General features: G+C 35.8%; 2 protein-coding genes across 2 annotated transcripts; one reads left to right on the forward strand and one right to left on the reverse strand.

Moving 5' to 3' along the window:
* The first annotated feature begins 13867 nt into the window (after positions 1 to 13867).
* LOC107798232 (metal-nicotianamine transporter YSL1) lies at positions 13868 to 17441 on the forward strand. Its single transcript, XM_075246177.1, is given in 9 exon segments — positions 13868 to 13939; positions 14490 to 14877; positions 14982 to 15154; positions 15242 to 15336; positions 15417 to 15551; positions 15800 to 15989; positions 16086 to 16200; positions 16299 to 16823; positions 16826 to 17441. Coding segments are annotated over 9 exon segments (2079 nt in total). The 5' UTR covers positions 13868 to 13882; the 3' UTR covers positions 17227 to 17441.
* A 373-nt stretch (positions 17442 to 17814) lies between these two features.
* LOC107798254 (protein HLB1) lies at positions 17815 to 27846 on the reverse strand. Its single transcript, XM_016621228.2, has 14 exons — positions 27214 to 27846; positions 25564 to 25683; positions 24381 to 24450; positions 24057 to 24170; positions 23356 to 23439; positions 22298 to 22348; positions 21777 to 21806; positions 21558 to 21620; positions 21350 to 21415; positions 21062 to 21190; positions 20562 to 20597; positions 20367 to 20486; positions 19428 to 19613; positions 17815 to 18193 (listed from the first exon to the last, which is right to left on the reverse strand). Exons 1-14 carry the CDS (start codon positions 27705 to 27707, stop codon positions 18083 to 18085), a joined length of 1674 nt encoding a protein of 557 aa, XP_016476714.1. The 5' UTR covers positions 27708 to 27846; the 3' UTR covers positions 17815 to 18082.

Genomic DNA, 27846 nt, shown 5'->3' on the forward strand with positions numbered 1-27846 from the left:
ACTCTACCCAAATAGCAGGCTGGGTTGGGCTGGCCTCTCGAGTCAAACCCATTTTGACGGCTCTAGTTAAAATTAATTCAACATAGTTAGATGGTAGTAATTTTCTTTGCTCCTTTCTACAAAAAAAATAAAAAAGAACAGAAAAAAAGACTCTGTCTTTGCTCCTAGTGTTCCTACAGCTTTCATTGATTTTCTATCAATTTTGACGTCTTGCGTCCGATTTGGGGGCAAGTGTACATATAGTCATTCTCAAGGATGCTATTTAGTGATTAGAGATTAGCCAGTACTTAATTTGTCCTGAAGTTTTAAACTAAAATTCTTAACTTCAGGACAAAAATGTCCTGAAAAACTAAAATTCAGGACGTACTGAATAATTTCTAAATAGCAGCCCTTTAGAGTGGCTATCTGGTGACGTTTCTATGTCCGATTTGCCAATTTATAGACAAACTGCAAATTTGGGCAATTGGACAGTAGCATTCCGGGCCTGTTTGTAATAGTGAATGGCATAGAACATCTGGTCCTATTTCAAAGTGTATATTGGTCCATCTTTCTTCCATGGATCATTGAGTCCTAGAATTTACTCCTAATTACCTTTAATCCTTGACCTTTTTGGTTAACAACAACAACAATCCACGAGTGAGGTTTGGGAAAAATAATGTGTACGCAAACCTTACCTCAATATTATGAAGGTAGAGAAGCCTTGACCTTTTTGGTTAATTTTTGGGGAAAAAAATGACTCTTTTGACTGGAAATGGTAGAAATGTGGACAAAAAATGGATTTCTATCATAGTAATTACCTTTTGCAACTATTTTACTCTTGTATTTTTCAAACATGTTTTGAAAATATTTTTTTTGAACCGAGAATCTATAGGAAATAGTCTTTTTACCTCTCACAAGGTAGGAGTAAGATCTGCGTACACCACATCCTTCCTAAATTCTACTTGTAGGATCACAAATGCATATATTGTTATTGTTATTGTTATTGTTGTTGTACCGGTGGACTGACGGTATTAAATTATTACATATATATATAAGAACGACCAGAGGATAATAAAATGATATTGCTTACATGAAATATCAAGGAGGTATATTGCTTAACATTTCATTTGTTGCACAGAACTACCCTTGTATGTGAAGGAAATGAAAAGAATTTTCTTTTGCAAATAATCTTAAAATATTATACAATCGTGTTGTTGACAATTATCTAATAAGGTTTATCTCTTGTTTCCTTATAAAATTAAACCAAAAATTGAATTCCTAAGTAAGAGTCGCTAGTGGTTGAAGTAACTTGCAAAATATTTAGTTCGTAGTGCATATAATTGATTTCCAGGACTCAAGATGCAAGTTGAATTAATTTTTGTTAATGAATTACAGGTACGATTTGTAAGATTTTTGTTGACTTTTTAAAATTAAGTTTTAGTTACAATTTTCTTTTGGCTATATGCGAGAAATTGGACATATAAAAATGAAGTTGGGATGCCACTTTTTATGGATGTATTGGAGGGGTGGGGGGATTTTGTCTCCCAATACCAATATGGCATCTGTAAAGTTGACTTCTATATATTGCCGTTAAATGTTAATATCATCCCTATTGAATATCAAAAGAATACCAAACTTTATTCTACCTACAAAATACTCATTAAGCTCTAATTAATATCTCCGGTTATTCTTTTATTGGGATCATTAAGAAATTATCATGCACTCCCTCCGTTCACTTTTACTTGACAGGTATATTAAAAATAATTTTTTATTTTTACTTGTCACTTTACGTATATCAAGAGAAGATAATTTTTTTTTCTTGTTATACCCACAATATTTATCACTCATTTCAAATCATTTTCTCAAATCCAATAAAATATGCATTAATTAATACGGGTATCATGGTAAATTATGCACTTCATTTATTATTTGTTAAGAGGCGTGAAAAGTCAAAATGTGTCAAGTAAAAGTGAACGGAAGGAGTATTAATTAATACTTAACTGGATTATCCATCGGTTCAAGGTTCCTATGTTAACTAACTTACACCTCTAATTATCTTTTTACCTTTTCGCTTTGAGATTGCAGTGGCTTTGCAGTATCTTTAATTAGGCTATTACTTGCTTTCCACCTAAAAGTTCACGAGGGATGGATTGGGGCTGACATCTCTTTAAAATTTTAAATATGTCCATTTTGATAAGACGTACGTTAAAATAAAGTATTTTCACAATGTTAATTTATGATTTTCTATTGATCCGCGCGAGGATGAGCTGATTAATTCTAATATTTTTATCAAGATTCGGATGACGAAAATTTCTCCTGAAATTTAAATATCTTCGATGCTACTAGCCTACTATTATGTTATAATACAATTATATTTTTTGGGGTATAGATTGAAATATAAAAGCAATGTCACTAAATGGCAAGAAAAACAAGCCTAGCTATGATTCTTACTTTAGTCAATTTAGGCTATCGAATATGTGTGAGATAAGATAATTATTCGTTACAAAGACATTAATTACCAATACTTGGAATAAACGGAATCACAACCAAATTGTTAATTAGATATACTTGTCACATGACTAGCTAGGACAATATCATCAGGGGATATACGAAAGTCCTACTTGCTTTCCTCTTTAATATATTCTTTTTATCAATTTTCATTAATCTTTTCTAAGGTCTAGAATTATAGTTTGATCTTTCTTTAGGGACAAAATTATACAGCGTTTGTACAGTAATTAACAGTGGATAGGAAAAAAGAAAGCCATGATACAGATTTATCGAAGTATATACTGATCTAGTATGCTTAAGTGTGCATGTTTAGTAGATCATATTGTTAATGTGGTATTTAGAATCTACTAGTCCGATTAATTCAAATTCGTCTAGTGTTACACAAGAAATTTTTCTATTCTCAAGGAAACCTAACACCTCTGATTTTTGTTTTTGGGGTTTCCCACAAAACACTAAACTAGCATTTTTTTTTACGTACGATTCCCACCTAGTATTTGGTACCTACATTGGAGCCCCGATTAATTCGGATGTTCGCTAGGTAAGGCCCATTAAAGCAAGACGTTCCCTACTAGAATTTTTTCTATACCTAAAGTTAAGACAAAGATCTTTGGTTAACAGGAGGGATCCTATCCATTTCAAGATAAACCTTGGTGGTGACATCTCACTAATTAGTTGTTTTCTTTCATTAAAAGCTAAAGTGCTTTCTACTAGGAATTTCTATATTCTCACGAGAACATGAGACCCATCTCATATACATTACATTTTAAATAATTAAATAAATTTAAGTAAGAATTTGTTGAGAATCATGATGATATTGATTCTCAGAATGGATTACATAAAAGCAATCAAGCTATGGAGTCACATAGCAGAGGATTGAAGATGAAGAAGAAATAGGGGTCGTGTGAGGCTTCGTGTATATCGAATACAAAGAGTAAAGTGAAGCCTAACTCTAAAATATGGTTTGGTCAAACTTGGTCTTCTCAGACAAACAAAGGAACACGTGGACAGATCGTGGCCTTCAAACACAACATTGATGGATTAAATCACGACCCTCCAAATACTTTCTTGGCCAGCAATCAGAAAAGAATAATTCTAGAAGATGCCTACACGTGATCAATTCTTTGGAATGTGGGAGAGAATATAGTTTGTTAGTATAGTTAGATTTTATTGAATAAGAATAAGACAAGTGTAAATATAATTTTCTTTTTTTATTTATTGAATTTACATTACAAACTTGTATAAAGAGGATGTACAGTGCGTTATCAATACAGAGAAGAAGAAAGTTTTCGGAAATTTTAGTCTCTAAATCTAATATGGTATCAGAGCCTTGAAAGCTTCTCGTTCATCTTCAAATTTGAATCTCCTTTGTTCTTCCTTCTTCCTTCCTTCGATACTTATAACAAAACCATGCCGGATAACACTGAAGTTGCAGCAACAACAGCTGGAATTGGAGCTCAGTATGACTCCAACCATGCTTATTTTCTGCATTCATCTGATGCACCAGATATGAACCTGGTGAATTTCCATTTTGATGGCAAAGGATATCAGGCTTGACGTAGATCTGTCCTCATAGCCTTGTCAGCCAAAAACAAATTGGGTTTTATCAATGGGACTTGCTTAGCACCAGCAGTCACCTCTAAGGATTTCCAACAGTGGAATCGATGCAATGACATAGTGACATCTTGATGGTTGAACTCTCTGGGAAAAGAGATAGCTGAATATGTTATTTATTCCAAAACAGCCTTAGATCTATGGACTGATCTTAAAGAGAGATTTGGACAGTCAAATGGTACTAAGTTATTCCATCTGCAAAAGGAATTAAATGATTTAGTGCAGGGAACTAATAATATTGCATGCTATTACACAAAAATTAAGAAGTTATGGGATGAACTTGATTCTCTTAATACTCATACAAACTGTAGTTGTGCATGTGTGTGTGGAGGAAAGAAGAAGTTAGCCAAATCTTTGGAGGACGAGAGGTTCATTCAATTTCTTATGGGGTTGAATGAGACCTATGCTCAGGCTAGGAGTAACATCTTGATGATTAAGCCACTTCCTACTGTTAACCATGCTTACTCACTATTATTGTAGGATGAGAATCAGAGGGAAACCCCTGTTTACAATCAACTTTCCTCAGGGGGTTCATCTTTTATGATAGAAATCCAAGGATACTCTATAACAAATGGAAGCCAAGTGCAATCAGCACAGAAGTTTACAGGAAATTCAGGGAACTACACACAGAGTGTAGAGAACCCTAACTACAAAGGAAAGAAACCAAAGCAATTTTGCACTTATTGCAAAATGACAAACCATGTGATAGGAGATTACTACAAACTTGTGGGATATCCTTCTGATTACAAGTTCAACAAGAACAAGAAATTTCAGGGACCAATAAGGGGAAATGCAACAACATTAGATGAGGAGCCACAACCAATGGAGATTGATGAAGTTAATTTAACACAGAACCTGTCCAAGGATCAGTTTTCTCAGCTTATAAATTTGCTCAAGCAGGTCAAGGTTCATCAGGACACCTCAACAGGAATTGGAGTAGATATCAGTGCAAATGCTGCAATTTGGTATTGCTTTCAATAACTTAGTTTCTAATTTTCCCTTTTATAATACTAATATCTGGATCATAGATTCAGGTGCTTCAGAACATATGTGTTATGATCCTAAAAATTTTAAGTCTTTAACTCCACTCCCTATGCCTCTTATTGTTAATCTTCCTAATTCATATCAGGTCAAAGTTACTCATTCAGGTAGTGTACCTATTTTTTCAGATCTTGTCCTAGAAAATATGCTACATGTTCCTTGTTTCAAGTTCAACCTATTATCTGTTCACAAACTCACATACCAGTTTAAACGTTCAGTACTTCTTACTCATACTGAATGTCTCTTGTAGGGCTCTTTAATGAAGAGACCTTAAGCTTTTGGTGAAGTCAAAGAAGGACTATATTTGCTTAGGCCATGTAGTACCCAGTCTAGGAATTTCTTTCAATCAAATGTTTCTCTATTGTCAAAAGAGCATAATTCAGTTTCAGTTTCTTCTGCTAAATTAGTATCCGATGTAATGTTATGGCACAATAAGTTGGGACATTTGCCTTTTCATGCAATAAAAAATATCAGTACTATTTCTTTTCTTCCTAATTCAAACTATTCCTGTGATGTATGTCCTTGGGCAAGGCAAACTCGAAAACCTTTTCCAATAAGTCATACTTCAACAAAACGAATATTTGAACTAATCCACATAGATACTTGGGGACGTTACAAAGTTTCTACTTATAATGAATACAAATACTTTTTGACTATATTTGATGACTTCAGTGGGGCAACATGGACATACTTGTTGACTGCAAAAAGTAATGCATTCAATGTCTTACAACATTTTTTTGAAGATGGTTGAAAGACAGTTTGATGTAAAGGTAAAGGTAATCAGGTCAGATAATGCAATGGAATTAGGGAAAGATTATGTACATTCTGAATACTTGACCTCTCAAGGCATACTGCACCAAATATCCTGTGTTGCCACCCTTCAACAAAATGGGGTGGTTGAAAGAAAACACAGGCATTTGCTAGAAATAGCAAGGGCCTTAATATTTCAGTCAAAGCTACCTACATCCTACTGGGGAGAATGTGTGCTAACAGCAACACATCTGATTAATAGGATTCCTTCTAGAGTACTTAAAGGAAAGACACCATATGAGGTGATTTTTGGAGAACTCCATGATTATACAGATTTGAGGACTTTTGGATGCCTATGTTATGTATCTACTTTAACACAAAGCAGGGGCAAGTTTGAACCAAGAGCTAAGGCATGTGTGTTTTTAGGGTACCCTCCCAGATAGAAAGGGTACAAGCTTTTGGAACTAGACAACAGAAAGATTGTGGTGTCTAGAGATGTACAGTTCCATGAAACTAATTTCCCTTTTCACAATTAAGCACCAACACCTCAGCCTATCTTTCCTACTCTACCTGACACAATTATTCCCAATGACAAGACTCTTCACTTACCAACATCACTTGTTAATGAGCCACAAGACATTAACCAATCTTCTCCTAGTTCACTGCTTACCTCTTCCCCTGCTCAACTCAGCCCACTTTCTCAACATAGCTCACCTTCTCATAGTCCTAGCTCAACTTCTCACCATCCTTTTAGTAGTCCAGTTCCTAATTCTCTTTTACCAATTAGAAAATCAGAAAGAGTGACTAAATTCCCTGAACATCTAAAAGACTATGTTTGCAACAATATTTACCTCACAGATGTATCCTCTGCCTGTTTCACACAACTCTCACAACCTTCCAGTTTTTCCTTTACTGCCTTATCATTTCAGAATCAACAATTGCTGAAGTCTATTGCTATTGTGACTGAGCCCACTAGGTTTACTCAAGCATCACTTCATCCAGGATGAAAGAAAGCAATGGATTCAGAAATTGAGGCTTTACAAACAAATCAAACATGGGAAGTAGTGCCTTTACCAAAGGGGAGGAAGGCTTTGCCTTGTAAATGGGTATACAAGGTAAAGCATAATGCAGATGGGACAATTGAGAGATTGAAGGCCAGTTGGTGATTAGAGGGGATATTCAGAGAGAAGGAATTAATTACAATGAGACCTTCTCACCAGTGGTCAAAATGACCACAATCCGGTGTTTGTTGGCTATTGCAGTCAAAAGAGACTGGAGCATTACACAGTTAGATATTAGCAATGCCTTTCTACATGGTGATCTACAGGAAGAAGTTTATATGAAGTTCCCTGCAGGTCTCATACCTTCTAGTCCCAATCTTGTGTGCAAATTAAGAAAATCTCTATACGGCTTAAAGAAGGCATCTAGGCAGTGGTATGCCGGACTTGCTGGAGCCTTGAGTTTTAAAGGTTATTCTTCTTCACTCAATGATTACTCATTATTTTTTAAGAAGATATGTGATCTTATTTCTATTGTGGTAGTATATATGGACGACATCCTACTCACAGGTAACAATCCTACAGAACTATCAGAATTAAAAAGCTTTCTTACATGCTGAATTTCGAATCAAGGACCTAGGGGAATTACATTACTTTCTGGGGATGGAGATTTTGCGCGAAATCAATAGCATTATAGTAAGTCAAAGGAAATTTACCTTAGACTTGCTGGCAGAATTTGATTGCAATAAACTGCCTTCAGCTTACTCCCCTCTTGATCCTTATTCCAAGTTATCTGCTGATTCAGGTCCTCCACTAACTGATCCCATCATCTATCGAAGGTTCGTTGGAAAATTAAACTATCTTACCCACACAAGGCCTGATCTTTCTTTTGTTGTTCTGATTTTAAGTCAGTTCATGCAAAGACCTTGTGTGGGACATTTCTCTGCTGCTCTTCGAGTTTTGAGCTATCTACGCCTTGATCCGAGACAAGGTTTGTTTTTGAATGGCTCACAATATTTCTCCTTAATTGCTTACTGTGATGCGGATTGGGCCTCATGCCCAGATTCTAGACAATCCATCAGTGGTTTCTACATCAGTTTAGGCGGCTCTCCTATCTCGTGGAAGTCAAAGAAACAACCATCCATCTCACTTTCCTCCGCCGAGGATGAATATAGATTGATGAGGAAAGTCACTGCTGAGTTGACTTGGTTGACTTGCTTGCTTGAGGATCTATCTCTTTCTCCATGTTTACCGATTCCTTTGCACTCCGACAGTCAAGCAGCCATTCACATAGCTCGAAATCTCGTTTTTCACGAACGCACAAAGTATGTCGAGTTGGACTGCCATTTTGTGCGCCAACAGTTTCTCTCAGGGCTGATTTCTCTTTCCTATGTTCCATCGACCTTGCAACTGGCAGATCTCTTTACCAAATCTCTAGCTGGACCTTCCCACAGATCTATTCTTTGCAAGTTGGGTATCAGTTCCTTCCCCTCCAACTTGAGGGGGGTGTTGAGAATCATGATGATATTGATTCTCAGAATGGATTACATAAAAGCAATCAAGCTATGGAGTCACATAACAGAGGATTAAAGATGAAGAAGAAAGAGGGGTCATGTGAGGCTTCATGTATATCGAATACAAAGAGTAAAGTGAAGCCTAACTCTAAAATATGGTTTGGTCAAACTTGATCTTCTTAGACAAACAAAGGAACACGTGGACAGATCGTGGCCTTCAAACACAACATTGATGGATTAAATCATGACACTCCAAATACTTCCTTGGCCAGCAATCAGAAAAGAATAATTCTAGAAGATGCCTACGCGTGATCAATTCTTTGGCATGTAGGAGAGAATACAGTTTGTTAGTATAGTTAGATTTTATTGAATAAGAATATGACAAGTATAAATATAATTTTCTTTTTCATTTATTGAATTTACATTACAAACTTGTATAAAGAGGATGTACAGTGCGTTATCAATACAGAGAAGAGGAAAGTTTTCTGGAAATTTTAGTCTCTAAATCTAATAGAATTGTGAAAGTTGTAATAGGAGTAATATCATTATAAGAATAATATCAATTATTTTGAAACGCCACGAAACGAAAAATTGTCGTATAAATTGGAACGAAGAATATTTTGATCAGTGTCTTCACCTACTCAAACGAAGGAAACAAAGAAAAAGAAAAATAATATAGGAAATATGATGGGAGGTAAACGATGGTGAAGAACTGTTTGGGGGAAAATGTTATCTATATTTGCAAATTGATATAAACCATCGACTTAAAAGAGCAACATTGTCCCTATCAGATTTGGAAGCATCCATCAAGTGGCTATGTTTGCATCTCTTACCAATCAATCAACTATATATCATATTCGTTTTTTTGTTTCTATTCGATTTCTAAGGTAGACATTGATGACACTGATGCAAGTTCAAAACCCAAATAAATATCTTTTATTTTCGTTCCTTCTTTATTTTCCACCTTTATATATTCTTCTATATATATTTTTTCCTTTTAACCATACAAGTCATTGTAGAAATTATGAGAATAACTTTGTGCTCAACCTCTATACGCAATAAGGATGTGTTCAATTAATTTTCTCTCATTTAACAAATTGACACAGTTAGATCGAATACTATATGTTTATTTGATACTCATATATGTGTTGAAGGAGAGTCTTGGTGTAACTGGTAAAGTTGTTGTCATGCGATCAGGAAGTCACGCGTTCGAGCCGTGAAAATAATCTTTTGCAGAAATGCAGGGTAAGACTGCGTACAATAGACCCTTGTGGTCCGACCCTTCCCCGGATCCCGCGCATAGTGGGAACTTAGTGCATCGGGCTGCCCTTTTATATATGTTTAATAAACAATACTAATTCTAAGTTTACAACTACAACAACATACCCAGTAATATCTCACACCTTGGGGTCTGAGAAGGGTAGTATGCACGTAGACCTTACCCCTACCTTTTGAGGATAGAAAGGTTGTTTCTAATAGACTCACGACTCAGGAAAGCATAAACAACATATTAATGAAAATATAGACAAGAAAGGACAGCACCGAAAAGCCATATAAAAGCAGACGTACCTGCGTTCTGGTCATAGCTGCCTCTTGTTCTTGGTAGCTTTAGAATTATTAAAGTGTTCATGTATATTTCAAACAGATAATGTATTTATTTCATTCCAGCTTTGCAAACTCTAAATTTTAGAAGCTCATGATTTGTACTACCAGTCCTTGGGAATTCTTTGTATAGAAGTTCAGTTATATTATCATTTCATTTCTTAGTAGATCTTAATGAATTGGATTATTGTTGCTAATTGGCTTACCTAGCGGGTTGGGTTAGGTGCCATCACGACTAGTTGGATTTTGGGTCGTGACAGAGTTCCTCATACAAACGACTAAAAGATGTAGTCTTAGCCGCCGTGACTGCTAGCTTTGCCTCTTTCTTAGCCAACTTATATTGCTCCCTATTTGCCCTCTTCTCCTCCTTGTCTATACTTTCCACAAGCTTCAGATACGCCGCTTTCTTGGTTTTCACTTTTCCTTGCACCTATCTATTTCACCACCAGTCTCCCTTGTGACCATCAGAGTAATCCTTTGAGACCCCTAATACCTCTCTCGCGGCTTCCCTAATGCATTGCGTAAGTCATGGTTCACATAGTGCTTGCGTCCCCACTACTCCTCCAACTCCCCATAGTCAGCAGCTTGACTCCAAGTCCTGCGCTTTGTGCTAATTCGAAGTTTGTTAACCCTAAATCTTATTCATTCCGCTTATGCGGATAGCATGCAAAGCAGAACCATCAATATATGAAATTCTAGGAGTTTCCTAGGCATGTTCAGCAGTTCATATCCATTATTGAACTTTCATGTGGGGTTCCACATTGTTTTCTTGATTATCCATATGACATTTGCTCATATACAATGCAGCACGATTTTTCATAGTGACAAGCACCGTTATTTTTTATAATGAATAAATCATTATAATACAAGCACAGTTATTTTTTATATTTATATTCATATTATTTATATATATATATTTAGTAAAAAATTTCACGAAGCGATGTAACGTTAGACTGTTTAGGGTATGATATTTCTACGCTGCTCATACGGCGCCATGTCCATGCCCATAACTTCAGCAACCATTGACTCGAAGTACAATCTTAACTGCATTTCACTTGGTTTGTGTACCATCTTTCTGAAATTTCAATTATTTATTCTTGTTTGTTCCAAGGTGATTTTGATCCTAATGGCAGTGGAGGTAGGCACAAATAAACAAACCCATAATTTAATTTAACTACCATTTGGAAGCTACTTGACACTTGGAACGAGATTTAAAATGGAAAAAGTAAAGAAAGAACAAGTGAAGAAAGAAACTCTACCTTTGCGAGCATTGCAAACCAGTCATTCCTAACTTTAAAAAATATTACTATATATCAGCGAGAAGACACCATTCTCCAACAACAAAAAATCCATTATAATCCAACGTAGTGAGATCTTGGAAGAATAGTATATATGCAGTCTTACCCTTACCTTGTGCAGATAGAGGAGTTATTTTCAATATACTCTCGGCTCAGAAAAGTATAAGCATCACATTAATAAAGAGAAAAATAAGAAGCGTAACAACGAGAAACCATGTGAAAGCAGCATAAATAACAATCAGATAGTAAGATGATCGAAATGAAAGAAACGATATCTAATACCAACAAAATACGAAAGTACGTACTAATACTACTGGTATGATAAGGAGAGCACTAAACTAACTAACCTAGTACCATAATCCTCGATCTTCAAACCTTACTATCAAGGGTAATGTCCTCGGTCAGCTGAAGTTGCGTCATGTCTTACCTATTCACTTCTCTCCAATTCCTTTTTCGGCCTACTCTACCTTTCGTTAGACCCTCCAATATCAACCTCTCACCCCTTCTGACCGGAGTGTCTGCATTCCTCCTCCTCACATGTTCAAATCATCTAAGTCTCGTTTCTCGCATCTTCTATAAGGTGTATTATTCAGTTAATATACGGTTTATAGACTAAACATCAATTTAAGATAAGAAGTAAAATCTTAGAACATTTACAACCGCATACTCAAACTAACAAATAAGTTGATTTATGATAATAGACAGGATGCCGCTTGCACATATTCTGTGTATATCATTGGGCATTATAGTAAGGTGACAACCAGCTAGCATAAAAATTATATTAAACTATAGTGGATCGTCGGAATATTAAAGAAACTGAACAGAACGAAATGGACACAGAGGATTAGTACGGAACCCAATTAATTTGGAATTAAAAAGCAATAATTGTTAGTGAAGAAAGGAGAATGATTAAGTGGCTAGGTGTCTGTCTCCACGTCTTCCTCTCTTGCTTATGCCTAATTTTCAGCTACATGTTTCCTAAATAATGGTTTAAATATTGTTACTATTTCACTAAATAAAGTTTTGGATCCTGTTCTATTAATCAAATTGCCAAGTACAAAAAGTCCAATTTGGGGCCATACCTAGATATTTATATCCCAATTGTTTGAATATCAGTCAAAACAAGGCAAGATTTTTTTATATCGCAGTTATTTTTCTCATTCACCAGTATATATATTAAAATGAAGTATGGCTATTTTAAAACTAGTGTTAGTATTCTGCTTATTAGCTAGGCTGAACTTGGTTCTCCCTAGTAGTCTAGTGACGTTTTAGATATTGTGTGACGTTTTACTCTTTTGTTTTTGACTTTCAAGTGGCAAAATGTTATGATTTTCTCACTAAAACCTAACTGTAAGTCTGTAACCCTTTACCTTTTTTTTTTTCTTTTTTTCTTGTGCATGTGATTCCAATTTGTCCAAGTGGCATGGTATTTTTAAAGTATTAATACTGTTTCATTCATTTTACGTAGAACTATTCAATTATTGACTACGACTTGAAAATTTTGTTTGATAGAGAAAACAATATATCAAATTTAAGTTTATTTATTTAAGTGAATCTTAATAGTTTCAATCATTTTAGGGCGTTTTAAAATTATAAATTGAACACGGGAAACAATTTTTTTTTCTATTTGTAAATATTTAATACATATTATGTAGAATATAATAGCGAGAAATAGTTATCAAGGCAACCAACAGGAAGAATCTCTTTGACCATTTTAGCCAATCAAATAAAGATGAAGGAATTCTCCATATGTCCGTGTCCACGTCTCTTATTCATCTTTTTTTTGGTGTAACTGCCTTGTCCAACTCTCATAATATTCGGAAAAAGAAATATCATCATAATAAAATTTTCTTCATCCGAATATAGCCTTTCTGAAAAGTACTTGCTAATAAAACGAATTTTTCAAACAAAAATATGGAAGACACACGCGCCAGTGGCAGAGCCAATGTTAAAGACACACGTCAATGCCGAAACTAGAAATTTATGTAAGGCGATTCAAAAAAATACTTAAACGTAATACTTGAGATTTAAATTTGACTTATAACAGATTTTAAACATCCTTTACCACTACAATACAATCATCCTTTATGTCAAAGAAATTCAACTGTTTATATATAGTAATAAAATACCATCGCTACTCTATTTACGAAGCATAATTTTTTGACGAAAGAGATTCAATTGAACATCTATGGCTCTACATAGCTTCACTTCTGACAATGACATAGCCAGATCCTTTAATTGTTAAGTATTAAAAATATTAAATTCAGTTAAACCCGTCGCTAATAAGCTACCACAACTACAAAGGTTGGTGTCTATTTATTACAAGGGGTCTGAATCATTTAATTTGTAGATTCCAATTATAAAAAAAGGAAGAAAGAGACATAAAATGCCAAAAGTGGAATGACTTTATGATGGAAGAACCTCCTCTACTAGTGCATTATCCTTATGGATTTAAGTCATATATATTGAAAGTATAAAAAGATTTTAGCATTGTTATAACGAATTTCTTATTGTTATAGGTTAATTTAACATGATAATAATATTTATATACTTCGGTGCACAAAAATTAAACTCAATTGTAATGGAGAGGTCAATGATAAGGTGTGCATGCCAGCAAGATACTCTCCCTCCATATATGGTTGTTATTTTTCTTTCTTTATGTGTGTTTGTGTGTGTACATAAATATCTATAATTTTCTTTCTTAGTACTATGAGAAATTAAATTAATGTATAAAATTAGACAACTCACAGTATGGAGATTTTTGTGAGTAAATATTAAACTAATGCACAATCTCGAAAATGTTGGAGTAATAGTAATACTATTTAAGATTGAGTTTGAGAGAACTCATTCTCAAATCTGGGACCAGATCGAAAAGGAAGTAAACTTGTAGATAGAACACATTGTTGGAATTTTTCACTATAAAAAAGTTTCATTCTTTCAGTCTGATATCTTTTTTGGTAAGCATTAATTCCCAAGAATTATTAGTAGCTCTACTTTATTCACTTTTTACGTAGTAGTTATTATTTTATCTCTAACTTCCACCATTGAAGCTAACTAACATTTCAGCTAGCTAGCTATTCCTCAAGGTCTTTTCTCAATCTATTTAAATATCTTAATTAGTGCAAAATTTACTATGTTTAAATAAATTGTGTCATTTTTTTTAACTAGAAAAATCTAAACTGATGCAGATTGTTCCATCAGAAGACATGAATAACAATAGAGAACTAGAGCAAGTTCGCGATTTGGCTGTAGAAGAACATGAGGGGGAGGAGGAGGAGGAACAATTATCCGAGAGTACGATGAGAATTCAACCTTGGACTAAACAGATCACGTTACGAGGAATCATTGCTAGTACGATAATTGGATGCATTTACAGTGTTATACAAATGAAAATGAACCTCACAACTGGAATTAATCCTAATCTGAATGTCTCAGCTGCTCTTCTTGCCTATATTTTTATTCAGACATGGACCAAGATTCTTAAAATGCTTGGTTTTGTCTCTGTTCCTTTTACTAGACAGGAAAATACCATGATACAAACATGTTCTGTTGCATGTTACAGCATTGCTCTTGGAGGTAATGTACTCAATGTATTGTTTTAATTATGTATTTCTTGAAATTCTTTGCTAGTAGGAGTATCATTTTTGTGATTATGATACTAAATACAGTGGAATTTTCAGGTGGATTAGGATCTTATTTGTTGGGAATGGACAAGAAAACTTATGAGTTAGCGGGTGTTGGTACTATGGGAAATACATCAAACAGTTACAAAAAACTTGAGATTGGTTGGATGATTGGCTATCTTCTAGTAGTTTGTTTTATTGGCCTTTTCGTATTGGTTCCTCTTCGAAAGGTACTTTAAATTCTTAAGAGTTTTTTTTTCAAATTTGAATTTATAGAAATTTGAGGCCATTGTTCTAAATGGTGTTCTTATACATAGGTGTTGATAGTGGATTATAAGTTGACATTTCCAACTGGAATGGCTACTGCAGTTCTTATTAATGGTTTTCATGGGAAGAGTGATAAGCTAGCTAGGTAAAACTACTTAAAATCTTCCTTCTTAGTAATTTTTAATTCTTAATAATGCCATAATAAAGTTCTTGATTCCTTTGCAGAAAGCAAGTGAAGAGTTTCCTCAAGTTTTTTAGCTATAGTTTTTCATGGGCTTTCTTTCAGTGGTTTTATACTGGCAAAGAGGATTGTGGATTTCAACAGTTTCCTACTTTTGGATTGAAAGCCTGGAAACAAACGTAGGTCTTCTTTTCTGTTTTTGTTTTTTTGATTTAATATCCTCTTTTTTTTTCTCAACTTTCTGAGGCGAGGGTCTGTTGGAAACAGCTTGTCTACCTTCACTAGGTAGGGTAAGGCATGCGTACACATTACCCTCCCCAGATCCCACTTGTGGGAATATACTGGGATTATTGTTGTTGTTGTTTTTTGATTTAATCATATGATCATGGACTAACATATATTATCTGCTGTTTTTTTTTTTTTGTAGATTTTATTTTGATTTTAGCTTGACTTATGTGGGAACTGGAATGATATGTCCACATATAGTGAACATATCATTGCTTCTTGGAGCTGTTCTTTCATGGGGTGTAATGTGGCCTCTCATTGCAAAACTTAAAGGAGAATGGTTCCCTGCTGATATACCTGAATCCAGTATGAAAAGCCTTAACGGTTACAAGGTTAATTAATTTCCTTTCTTTTTCTCCTATTTGTACTTAATTAAAATCTAAATTTATACGGATTTTTATTCTAGTACTATATTTCTTGCGTTCTAGGTCTTCATCTCCATTGCCCTCCTACTTGGCGACGGCCTTTACAATTTTGTCAAGATAATGTACTTCACACTAGGCAGTGTTCATGAGAGGTTCAAACGCAAAAATCTAAGTCCAGGTAAACTTTAAAAGGAAAAATTATCACATGTCCAGATTAACTACAATTGTTATATGAGGATTAGGTATATGACTTGGTTTAGTTTCTTAATATCTCAGCAGCTGGGGTAAGACAGAACAAGAACTCAGGGGATGTAAAATATGATGAAGCCTTTCTTAGAGAAAGCATTCCAATGTGGTTTGGAGGTGTAGGGTATTTAGCCTTGGGAACTCTTGCTGTGATTATGATTCCATTAATTTTCCATGAGATCAAATGGTATTGGGTTATCATAGCCTATCTTTTTGCTCCATCTTTAGCTTTCTGCAACGCGTATGGTTCTGGTTTGACTGATATAAACATGGCCTATAACTATGGAAAAGTTGGACTTTTTATGATGGCTGCATTGGCTGGTAAAGAACATGGTGTTATTGCTGGTTTAGCTGGTTGTGGTTTGATCAAGTCAGTGGCTAACGTTTCTTGCATTCTGATGCAAGATTTTAAGACAGGGCACTTAACTTTGACATCTCCAAAAACTATGTTTCTCAGCCAGGCTATTGGCACAGCCTTAGGCTGTGTGATTGGGCCACTAAGCTTCTTCTTGTTCTACAATGCCTTTGATATTGGCAACCCCAATGGTGAATTCAAGGCCCTTATGCATTGATTTATCGAAATATGGCGATTATTAGTGTTCAAGGTGTCTCGGCTTTGCCTCACCACTGTTTGCAGCTGTGTTATGGCTTCTTTGCATTTGCTGTTGCAATAAATTTGGTGAAAGATCTTTCTCCAGAGAAGATAGGGAAATGGATGCCACTGCCTATGGCGATGGCGGTGCCCTTTCTAATTGGTGGATATTTTGGTATTGATATGTGCATAGGAAGTTTGGTTGTATTTGTGTGGCATAAACTTAACTCTAAGAAGGCTAAGGTGATGGTTCCAGCAGTTGCTTCTGGTTTGATCTGTGGAGAAGGTTTATGGATTCTTCCTGCATCTATCCTTGCTTTGGCCAGAGTAACTCCTCCCATTTGCATGAAATTTTTGGCTTCTTAAAGAACTTGATTGTACAACTGGTCCATAAAAAACTGGTGTACTTAATTTACAGGAGAGGATTTTGAGGTCACCTACAGCTCGTTTCATTTGGTTTTTCTGCATTCTTAGTCTAGGAAATGACAAAGTTGTACGTCACAGATTGAAATTTACAATGAGAACGGGTGGCATTTACAATAATAAATTTCTCGCCGATATCCTGTGCGAAATATTTGCTACTCTTGTTTGTCCTTCTATCACTTTTCAATCTTGAATCGTCCAAATCCTTCGTTTCTTTAGGGAGAAGAGAGGAGAATGAGACCCTAGAAAGAGACGTGGGGTGCGGTTGGGTCATAAACTACTGGGTTTGTTGTTTTTGTTGTTGCTGTGTTTTCTTCTTCTATATCAGACTAAGTAAAGGTCAATTATAGTAACAGTCTATAATAAACAGCATCACGAATAGCCTGAAAAATGGTAACTTGCTTTGATCAATCTCGTTTACAATGTCTGAATATATCTTAAATCATTACCAAATGCATAACTAATTTAGCTATGCAGCATTTCCTCTTTCAATTTGAATGAGCGAATCAACTCAATAGACGATGGAACCCGTTAGCCAAACTATAAGAAGCCTCTAAGTATAAATTTGACAAAGTTTCTTCCTAATCCACATCTATGAAACATCAGTACGAGCCCAAATATTTGTAATCCTATGACGTACATCCGCTTAAAAGAAAAACGTCAATGAACCTCATTTCATGAGAAAAATTGAATTAATATACAAGTGTACATTAGCTGCAGACTCCAGAGGCTAATAAATCAGGCTTCTCTAGCAGGAATACCACCCTCGATGTTGATCATATAATCACAGGCAAAAAGCTTATGAAGTGATGATGCCTGCCAAAACATCACTCTTGCTCCTTGCACCTATTGTGTAAACCAAACGAATCGCATCAAGCCACCAGTCCAAAGATTCCCATGAATCTGCGATCTGAGAAATAAAACAATGTCAGACATTATAAAAAGGAGACTTATCAGGGAATGTAAAATGCTGAAGTCCAAAACGGGAGAATGTAAGACTAAAAAAGTGTTTCCCGTCAAAAGATTGATCTTAAAATGAACATATTTAATATTCAAAACTACATTTCCCCACCCTCACCCATTCCTACGAGGGGAAAAATCATGGACAACATAAAATTAACGAGCAAATGTTTCCATGAATAAGAATGGCAACCTGCACACAAATGTTCATGTTCACATCTTGAACCCTTTTTTGTTTGTTTTCCGGACTAATTAAATATGCTACATCTAGCACCATATGTGACGGTAGTTTAAGTTATTCAAATTACTGTAGCATCTTTGTAAGAACCTGAGAACAAGTCGTATACATAGCTGATAATCTCTAAATCTAGAGGCTCGGAGAGGAAAGATAATTGAGTGGGCAAAGTGTGAGATAAAGATATGATAAACAGGTCTGTTCAAATATTAGGTAATATCTGAAGACACCCAAATGCAGTCTTATCAGGTGTTACCAAAGTAGGCCTATGTGTGTTTTTTTGTGTGTGTGAGAGAGAGAGAGAGAAAGAGAGAAGGTAGATTTGACATGATCAAAAGTGGAGGTAGATTGCTTGCATAAAATCCAACTCTTGTCGAAAAGTATATGTATCTAAGCCAATTTGCTGTACAAGATGAAGAAAGTAAGTGGATCACCACAGCAAACAGGTCAAGGACAGTAAAGACTAAAGAGTGGGCCCGGGTTTGATGTTAATAAGTATCCATACAAACCCTAACACATAGGCAAAAGTTATTATGAAAGCATGGGCCCAAAGGGAGCAATGACTTTTTAAAAATCACAATCATTTGCTAAAGGAAGCCTTCAAAACATCCTACAGAGAAAATATTAGCTTTTCTTGACAAATTACAACTATAGTTAAATTAATTTTAAATTAATACTTAGATAACTTATAATTTTCAATGTCTTGGCCCATGTTGTCAGAGAATATGACTGCCCTTCAAATAATTAGGAAACGTATATACTTCTGTCTCCAATTTATTGGTTCGCAGAGGACTGGATTAGACACTGATTACCAGCAACAGAAAATTTTGTAATCTAACTGTATAGTTCTCTTAGGCAGATTTCATCCATGAGCTCAATTAACTATCAGAATTAGCCCCAGGAAACATCAGAAGGGGAAAACATAAGCTGAGAAAGCATCAAGAATTACCATGTAAACTGGTCCATGAATCGTATCAATGCAGAGGCCTGCACCAGGTGGTAATGTAAGATCGGAACATGCTGATACAGAGACGATATCAGGCACATCAACTTTAATTGCTTGTCTATTAGGACTCGTATCTGCTGAATTTGATGAAAGGCTTCTTGACATGTGGCGTTGATCAACTTTACTGATCTGTCCAAGTAGGAAAAGGAATTACTAGTAAAGAAACTAACAACTATGTATCAAATCAAACGTGCAAGAACAACATTCAGATCCTTCTAGAAGGCAATAATTTCCTGTCATCTACTTGACAGATCTAAAAGAAGAAAACACCACTCCGTGCACATCAAATGAATTTAAGGTTGACCTCTAGGGAAATAAAGGTCAACCTTGGCGCAGCTGGTAAAGTTGCTGCCATGTGACCAGGAGGGCACAGGTTCGAGCCGTGGAAACAACCTCTTGCAGAAATGCAGCGTAAGGCTGTGTACAATAGACCCTCGTGGTCCGGCCCTTCCCCAGACCCCGCGCATAGCAGGAGCTTAGTGCACCGGGCTGCCCTTTAGGGAAATAAAGCATTCTCCAATTCAAGTGAGAAATTAGAACTTTATAACAAGGGAAAAATAGAAAAACCAAAATAGTCACAAACCTGTGACATGGTACGCTAACACAAGTGATATGCAAGGATAGAAGTTCAAAGAGATCATGTAAATAATGATTAGCAATAGTCAGGTTCTACCATGTGATCTACTGATACTTTTCCACAGTAGTTTAGTTATGCTATTATAATTATGCTGAAACCTCATAGCACGAATTTTGAATGCAAGACAGGTTTCATATGGAACTAGATTTCTAAATTGTCCGTGAAGAAAGAAAACAACAATGCTCGTCTCCCATAAAAACATTGTGTATTTATTGGTAACAAACTGAGGCATGGACTTTCATTACCTGTTGAAGTCCTTCGTGATTCAAAACAAACTGACAACGCTTCCAGTCACTGTGTGGTGCAAGCGGATTACCAGCAGGTGGTGCAGTTAGATATCCAACCTTTAGGTAGGGTAGAGGTAGCTGGAAATAGATAAGTGCTTTTAGAACTTCATTGCATGATAACTTATATACCCAGGATTCTAGCAAAATACATACCATAGATCGCACAAGCTTCAAGGCACTTGTATAAACCTGCATAAAAGCAACAAACTGAAATGAGGACAATGGGAACTGCTTAACAAGTTAAAGCAGAAGAATAGCCACTGGCTTCCTGATGACAATTTTCCTTCACAAGCGAGCATAATAATGATCAAAATCTTGAATTCCCTTCACTTGCAATGTGTATCACCAGGGTAAAGAGTTATTACTCTCTTTTGATACAGCTAGTCAAACTAGACTGTAGAGTTAACAATAAGTGATAATGACACCAACACCAACAGTTACTGTGTCACGGGTAGATTAGTTTGAAGAAATAGGAAGAAAAGGCAAGGATTAGAAATATAATGCATTTCTAACTTTACCCAATGTTTCCATTCCACTCCTTTCCTTTTCATCACAACAAATTGACACCTTAGTTATACAAACAGAATTATGATGGAGATAAAATGGTAGCATTGTGGTACTAAAATCATATATTTCAGACAGAAACGATATACCGAGTAATTTGGTTTCAGTGCATGTGCAGCGGCAATGTAAATCGCAGACTGGCTGTACAACTCATTAGGAGAAATCTCTTTAGCGTTAACAGCTCCCCCTGTTCTTGACATGTCTTCTGCTAATCCATACTGCAACAGAGTGATGCAAAAAGAAGGTTATCATCATTCCACTTTGTCCTTTCACATTGCTTAATTTATTTCATTTTTCACTTGAATAGGAGGGAGGTAGTTGGAAATGATCATCACTCTCCAAGTACAGAAGCCAGAGAGCAGATATGTTAAACCTACCAGAACAGTTCCAAGGTTGTAGATTGCCCTATGGAAATCAAATTGCAGTTGGATCGCTGCACGAAACTGCAATTCATAAGAAAAAGTGAGAGCATGAACAAAAATCAGATACACAGTGCCTTTTAGGACTCTACCAAACTACTGGACCTAAAATGATTTTGCAGCTTATTCTTCACATTTAGGATCTGTCATCAAATAACACCAGTACCTTACTAATTGCCGTTTTGACAATTGTCAGCTTTTCTCTGGCAGGAACAATTGCACTGAGTTCCTGAATGCATTTCAAAAAGCATAAGGTCAGCTTTCAATCTGGCAAACTGAAATAAAGAGCAAATTCAGGAACTATACTGAAATAATCTACGCTAAGTCAATATCTTAAGTCTGGAAAAGCTTGTCCAGCAAGAGGATTTTTCTCAAGTACAGGTACCTGCAGGGCAAGTCCCCAGTTGTTCAATGCCTGGAATGACAGTTAAAAGGAATTAGAGTAGGGAAAAAACTCTTACGGACAAGAGATCAAGAGTATATCATTATAAAGCAAAATAACACATTTCAGGAGAAAAGCAGCAAAATTCATATGAAATGAACAAGCAAAGTCTGCATAACCAGAAAATTCAGCAAGCGTAACATATAGAAAATTGTTCAACATAAAAAACCACCTAATCACTTCAGAACAATAGGAGATCAATTAGCTGGTATGTTGATATAAAAACAGAGTACAAATGCATCCTTTAGATAGAGTTATATGATAAACTGGTAACTGGTATACCTAAAGAAATAATAAGGCTACTAACAGAAGAAGGAAAAATCAAAAGGATACCTTAGGTTTTTCTTTGTGATAATACAGACTTCACAAAAATTAGCATTCAAAAGAAAAGGCAGGGGTTGGAAAGAAACAAAAAGGGAACAAATGGCCACTATTAGCATAAGTTAAGCTAGCTTAGAAATTACCTGTGGACTGTTCCAGTTGAGCTGGACAGCTTTTTCATAGTTCTTTGTTGCCTGAGAATTTAAAGAACAAGAAAGTTTTTCGAATAAGGTTGAGCTTACTTGAAATCAATTAAACAGCAAAGCTTATAAGCTGAAGGAGAAAGAAGAGAACAACACAAGCTTTGCATCATAAGTTTGCCAACTAGATATCATTAACTTAGGACTCATTAACAGAAACGTTTGTGCTTATTTCAGCTAAAGATAAAAACAAAAATAATGTGTTTGTATTAAGTTTCTAGAAAAATGTAAATAAGACATGTTTCATTATAAGAGGTCTTCAGGACCAAATAAATGAACCTTGGCAGGAACAAAAGCAGCTTTTGAACAAAGTTGGAAAGAAGAAAAGGACGAACATGGTAGTGAGCCGTGAAAGGTAGTGCAGAGGTGGGGGAAAGGGGGAAGGAATGGTGTCAAACGGGGTTGGAGGATAGAGAGGCGACAGCAACAGATGAAGAGGAAAAAGAATGAAGAAAGGATAATGGAGGGGTGCGGAGAAGAAAAGTGGGTTGGGGTTGGAGAGCAGGTGGGAGGGGTAGTATTGCGGATGAGGGGTAAAGGTGCGAGAGAATGTTGGGGGTTAAGGATCAAATAAAACAAAAACACACTTTATCTTTCTTTTTTGTGTTTGGGTGTGCACTTGAACATGTGTGTAAAACAGAAACAATTACAACACCATATATTGAATTCTATTTTCAACATTCTGAAACTTAAAACAGGAAAGAGTTTCTAGTTACCAAACAGTTCCTCAATTAGGTAACAAAGAAATAATAAGGCAGAATAAGTAAGCTCCAAAAGCACATCAAATTCAAGATGATACCAAAGCGACTGTTCCAGTGTGACAATAATTCAGAATAACTTCTCATATCTTCAACCATGGTTCTTGCTAAGGTTGTGCATCTACTGACAGAATATAGAAACGAAGAAGAGGAAAGATGTCTCTCATCTTTTAGGACTAAAGAGAACACTCTTTTCGCTCCTGAGGCAACGAGAGCAAATAACATAATAGAGCTAACGCTAACCTGCTTCCAAAGTTCTTCAGCTTCTTTTGTACGACCCCGGATTTTCGCTCGATCAGATATTGCAATGGCCCAGTTATAGTAAGCCTGAGATAAATAGGAACAAGAAATGGCCTGAGATAAATAGGAATAAGACATGGATGAAACACGACAGACCCATGTTCAGACTAACCCCTCTCTACCAACTACCCTCTCTTCCTTAACGTGTTATAATGCTTTGACTATATATTGATATATAAGTGAATGTGTCTGTTGTGTGTATTCGATATTAGGGATAGGAACTTCTACAAGCACTACTAATTGCTCCTGCAACTCAATGCCAAAGGATTCACTTCAATGGAAGTGGACAATACAGTATTGAATTTGCAATTTGGTACAACGTTGTGGGGTTTGCCGCTGGAGAATAATGAAAAGGATATATCGAAAAACAAATCATCAGATGGAAAGCTAATACATATAACAATAGTGAGAGATCATAACATAGGCCACTGAATAGTGACTTTCATATAAAGTATTCTGATCTTGCAGTTAAATCTCACTTGTGGGATTACTTTGGGTTTGTTGTTGTTGTTGTTGTTGATCTTGCAGTTAAATCTTACTCCGTTTAATATCACAATGTAACCCGGACTACTTTACATATACACAAGTTAAATATATGAATTGTTAAAAAAAAGGGAGACTATTATATGGTTTTGAATACATACATCATTGAGCGTAGGACAAAGACGGGTTGCCTCCTCATACTTCTTGCACGCCTCTTCCAGCAAATCATCTTTTGAAGGTGAAGTGGAATCTGGGTTTACATTGTCTGCACTTTCCTGCATGAAAAATCAAAACTACGAATTGTCAAACTACGAGTAATCTCTATAAAAGGAGATTCAGATCCTTTTGATATGAAGATAATGGGGTTTCTCTTTCTTACATTCTTTTTCCTTTTCTTTAGGTAATTCCGAGGATGCTATTGACAAACAAAAAAATAAAAAAATTACAAAAACAATCAGTCCAAAAAAACTGAGGAACCAAATTACCTGAAGAACCAGTGCCCAATTATAAAGCGCATCATAATCTTCTGGATTTCGCTCTAGTGCACTAGCATACCTGCACAAAGATCAGAACTCAGATAGGCATTCATGAAATATCAAAGCTTAATATGGGAGAAATTGCTATGCAGTTTAGAGTTGTGCACAAATGCACTAACCAGACCAAAAAGAGGAAACAAACAAAATCGCCGAGAAATCCCACATTGACAAACAATCAATTCTCAACATGACATGAATAGTTTTCTTTTCTTTTGAGCTATCATGACATGGAATAGAAATTGAAACAGTTGTTTCACACTTCAAGGTTTCTTTTTCTTCCATAAAATAGCTGTTCATTTAGGGGTCCTAGCGGAACATTTCAAAGTATTCAATTAATTCTTTTTTGAGATAAACCATCTTACGCAGAGCAGACAGTGAATACTCTTTCAAATTCAGTAACAAACTACTCTATAAAGGTACTATCTCACGTCCTGATCACCATGTAGGAAAATCCTGGAAAACAACCCCCTATAGAGTGGTATGTTTAACTTGGTGGTTAAGGAGGCTTGGCTAACCCAGCACAACCTGCAGAGGAGGAGATTATACATCTATAATAGATGTGTTTTGTGCGAGGAATATGAATATGCAAATCATCTTTTCATTCACTGTAAACTAATCAATCAGTACCGGAGCATGCTATTGAACATATTTGAGGTGAAATGGACCATACCAAGGACACGATGGATTTATTCGTAAAGTTCGAAATTTGGATAACCTACTGCAATTCTATGGTGGGTGATTTACGGGGAAAGAAATCATTAATATTCTGAAGAAAAAAAGGAATAGTTAGATACAAATGGTTTTGTGTTAGCATTTTGGCTTAGCAGGGTGATTGTAAATGAAGTTGATACCATGTTAGACTTCCACTTTCATTTGCAGGATTTGTAGAGTTTTGCCGTTTGTAATGTACGTCTCCAGCACCCACTTAGTGCTGGAGATATCTCGATAAAATCATAACCTATCAAATAAATTAAAAGGCGAACTCCGACTCCTTGTAGAAAGTTAATTGTCTGAAAACCTCTAGATTACAAACCATAAAACTTGTCATGAAATTGGAAATTGGAATGTCACAACCTAGACCCAATTAAGATGTGTCACTCCCTAACTAAAATGGTGCTAATATTAGATTTACCTCCGGGCAGCATATGTTAGAATCCGTTGGCGAGATCGACCCTCCTCGTCAGCACCTGTGACGCTGTTAATCAACTCCAAGGCAGCATTACTGTCTGTCTGCTGCTGATTGCTCTGTTGACTGGAGAATGAAATTCACAAGTAAATAGGAAAATGAAAGTTAGACGTATTGAGGTATTGAGGTCAAGCTGAAGTAATTTATCACAAGTAAATAGGAAAATGAAAGTTAGACGTATTGAGGTATTGAGGTCAAGATGAAGTAATTTATGGTTGTAGAAGTGATTCAAAAATAACAAGCAGAGATCAAAACTCATTTTTTTGATAATTGATAATGGATAAATAAAGTCATTACACAGTTAAAGCACGAAATGCATTCAAATATTACATCACTAGAGAAACTCAGCTTGTTCATTTATCCCTTAAATAGTCCGACTATCCCTCTTAATTTCAGATTCAGATTTGGGAGATTGATATTAACAGCATCTTGTTTTAATTTACTGAAATAACAAAAAAAAAAAAAAAAAAAAAAAAAACTGTATGTTTCTAGTGTGCAAAATCATATTAAATGGATATGAGATGTTACATATACACATACCTAACTCTTAATCTAAGAGGGTGATCTATGAGTCTATTCTCGAGGATCAAAACAGAAGCCTCAACTAACTTTGAAGCATGAATTACACGAGGAGAATCCTTCTGCTCTGAACCCATAACTATGCCATCAAGCAAGCCGAAATACTTTAAATTCATTTTGTGCTTTAAACATATTACTTTTGTGTTTCTTTATGTGTACTTTTGTGGAAGAAACTGGGCGAGACAATATCAGTGGTCAAGACAAGAAGGTGGCAGAGTGTGGTACCTTCAGATGCTGGTATGGTCATAACTCATAGACCAACCATCATCTTCTTCAACCTTGTCCATTTTCTAGTCAATTAATGTTCATGCTTCATTTACCTTCATTCGTGGTTATTTTCAACAACTGTGCATGCTTTCTTGCTTTTGTGTTTGCTAATTAGATGAGTACATTTTACATTCAAGAATGCACTTTTACTGCTGACCAGCCATAATCTTCTTCAATCTTGTTCATTTTTTTTGGTCAAATTTTATTTATATTTCATTTATCTTCGTTCATGATCATTTCATCCACCGACCTGAACTTTTTTGCTTTTGCATCAACTGCAGTTAACTAGGAAGAGTATGTTTTACAATGAAGAACTCACTTTTACTATCGACCAGCTATCATCCTCTTCAATTAGCTAGTTTTCTAGTCAATTTTCTTCCTGTTTCATTTATCTTTATTCATGATCATTTCATCCAACCACCTAATTCTGTCGCTTTTGCATCAACTACAGTTTCCTTAGACCAGTATATTTTACAATCAAGATCCCGCTTTTACTGTCTCTTATTCAATTAGTTTCTAGTCAAGTTTTCTTCCTGTTCCATTTATCTTCATTCATGATCATTTAATTCAACTGCATGAACTTCATTGCTTTTCTGTCAACTATAGTTAACTTGGAAGACTACACTATACATTCAATAATGCAGTTTTAATATAGAATCACCTGATCGCTGATTCAATCTAGCACATTAACGATATATTTTTCTTTAAGAGTTTATGTTATATAAACCGTCATTGTAAAGATTTTTTTACCTGTGAGGAGTATCGCCTTCGCGTCTTTCCGCTTCAGAATCATCATTAGCATCGCCATTCTTCAATTCATCCAACAACTCTCTCATTGTAAATGTTCGGCTACCTTCATCTTTTTTTAGCTGCTTCGAATTGCTCTCCGATTCAACTGTATCATCCTTTAGCTCATCTACCTTCGCATTTGAATCACTCATCTCATTCGATTCGACCAATTTGGACGCCTCTGCATTGTTCAATTGTACATCACTCACATTGGGATCTGAATCACTCGCCTCATTAGATTTCGCCAATTTCTCGTCAGATTTCGAGGCCTCTGCAACACTCGATTGTACCTCTCCTGATTCGTTAGCAATTTCTTCGGATATATCAAGCTTCGGATCTACCGCGCCGGTTGATGGTGATTCCTCCGGCCGGATCGCGGTGTCTCCGGGATCTGTCACGGTGGCCGGAGCTTCTGCTTCTTTTTGCAATTCCGGTTGATCGGCGGTTGAGGACATGGTGATGAAGGAGAGAGGGAGGAGCTAGCAATGGCGAAAGTAATGTTTGAGTGTGAAGCAACGAGCTAATGGCGAAGTACATGTGACGGAATTGTTTTTGAATCAACCTGTAAGGACTAGTAAATCATAAACCAAATAA

Source organism: Nicotiana tabacum, chromosome 23, assembly GCF_000715075.1.
Source record: "Nicotiana tabacum cultivar K326 chromosome 23, ASM71507v2, whole genome shotgun sequence".
In the NCBI taxonomy this organism is placed as follows: Eukaryota; Viridiplantae; Streptophyta; class Magnoliopsida; order Solanales; family Solanaceae; genus Nicotiana; species Nicotiana tabacum.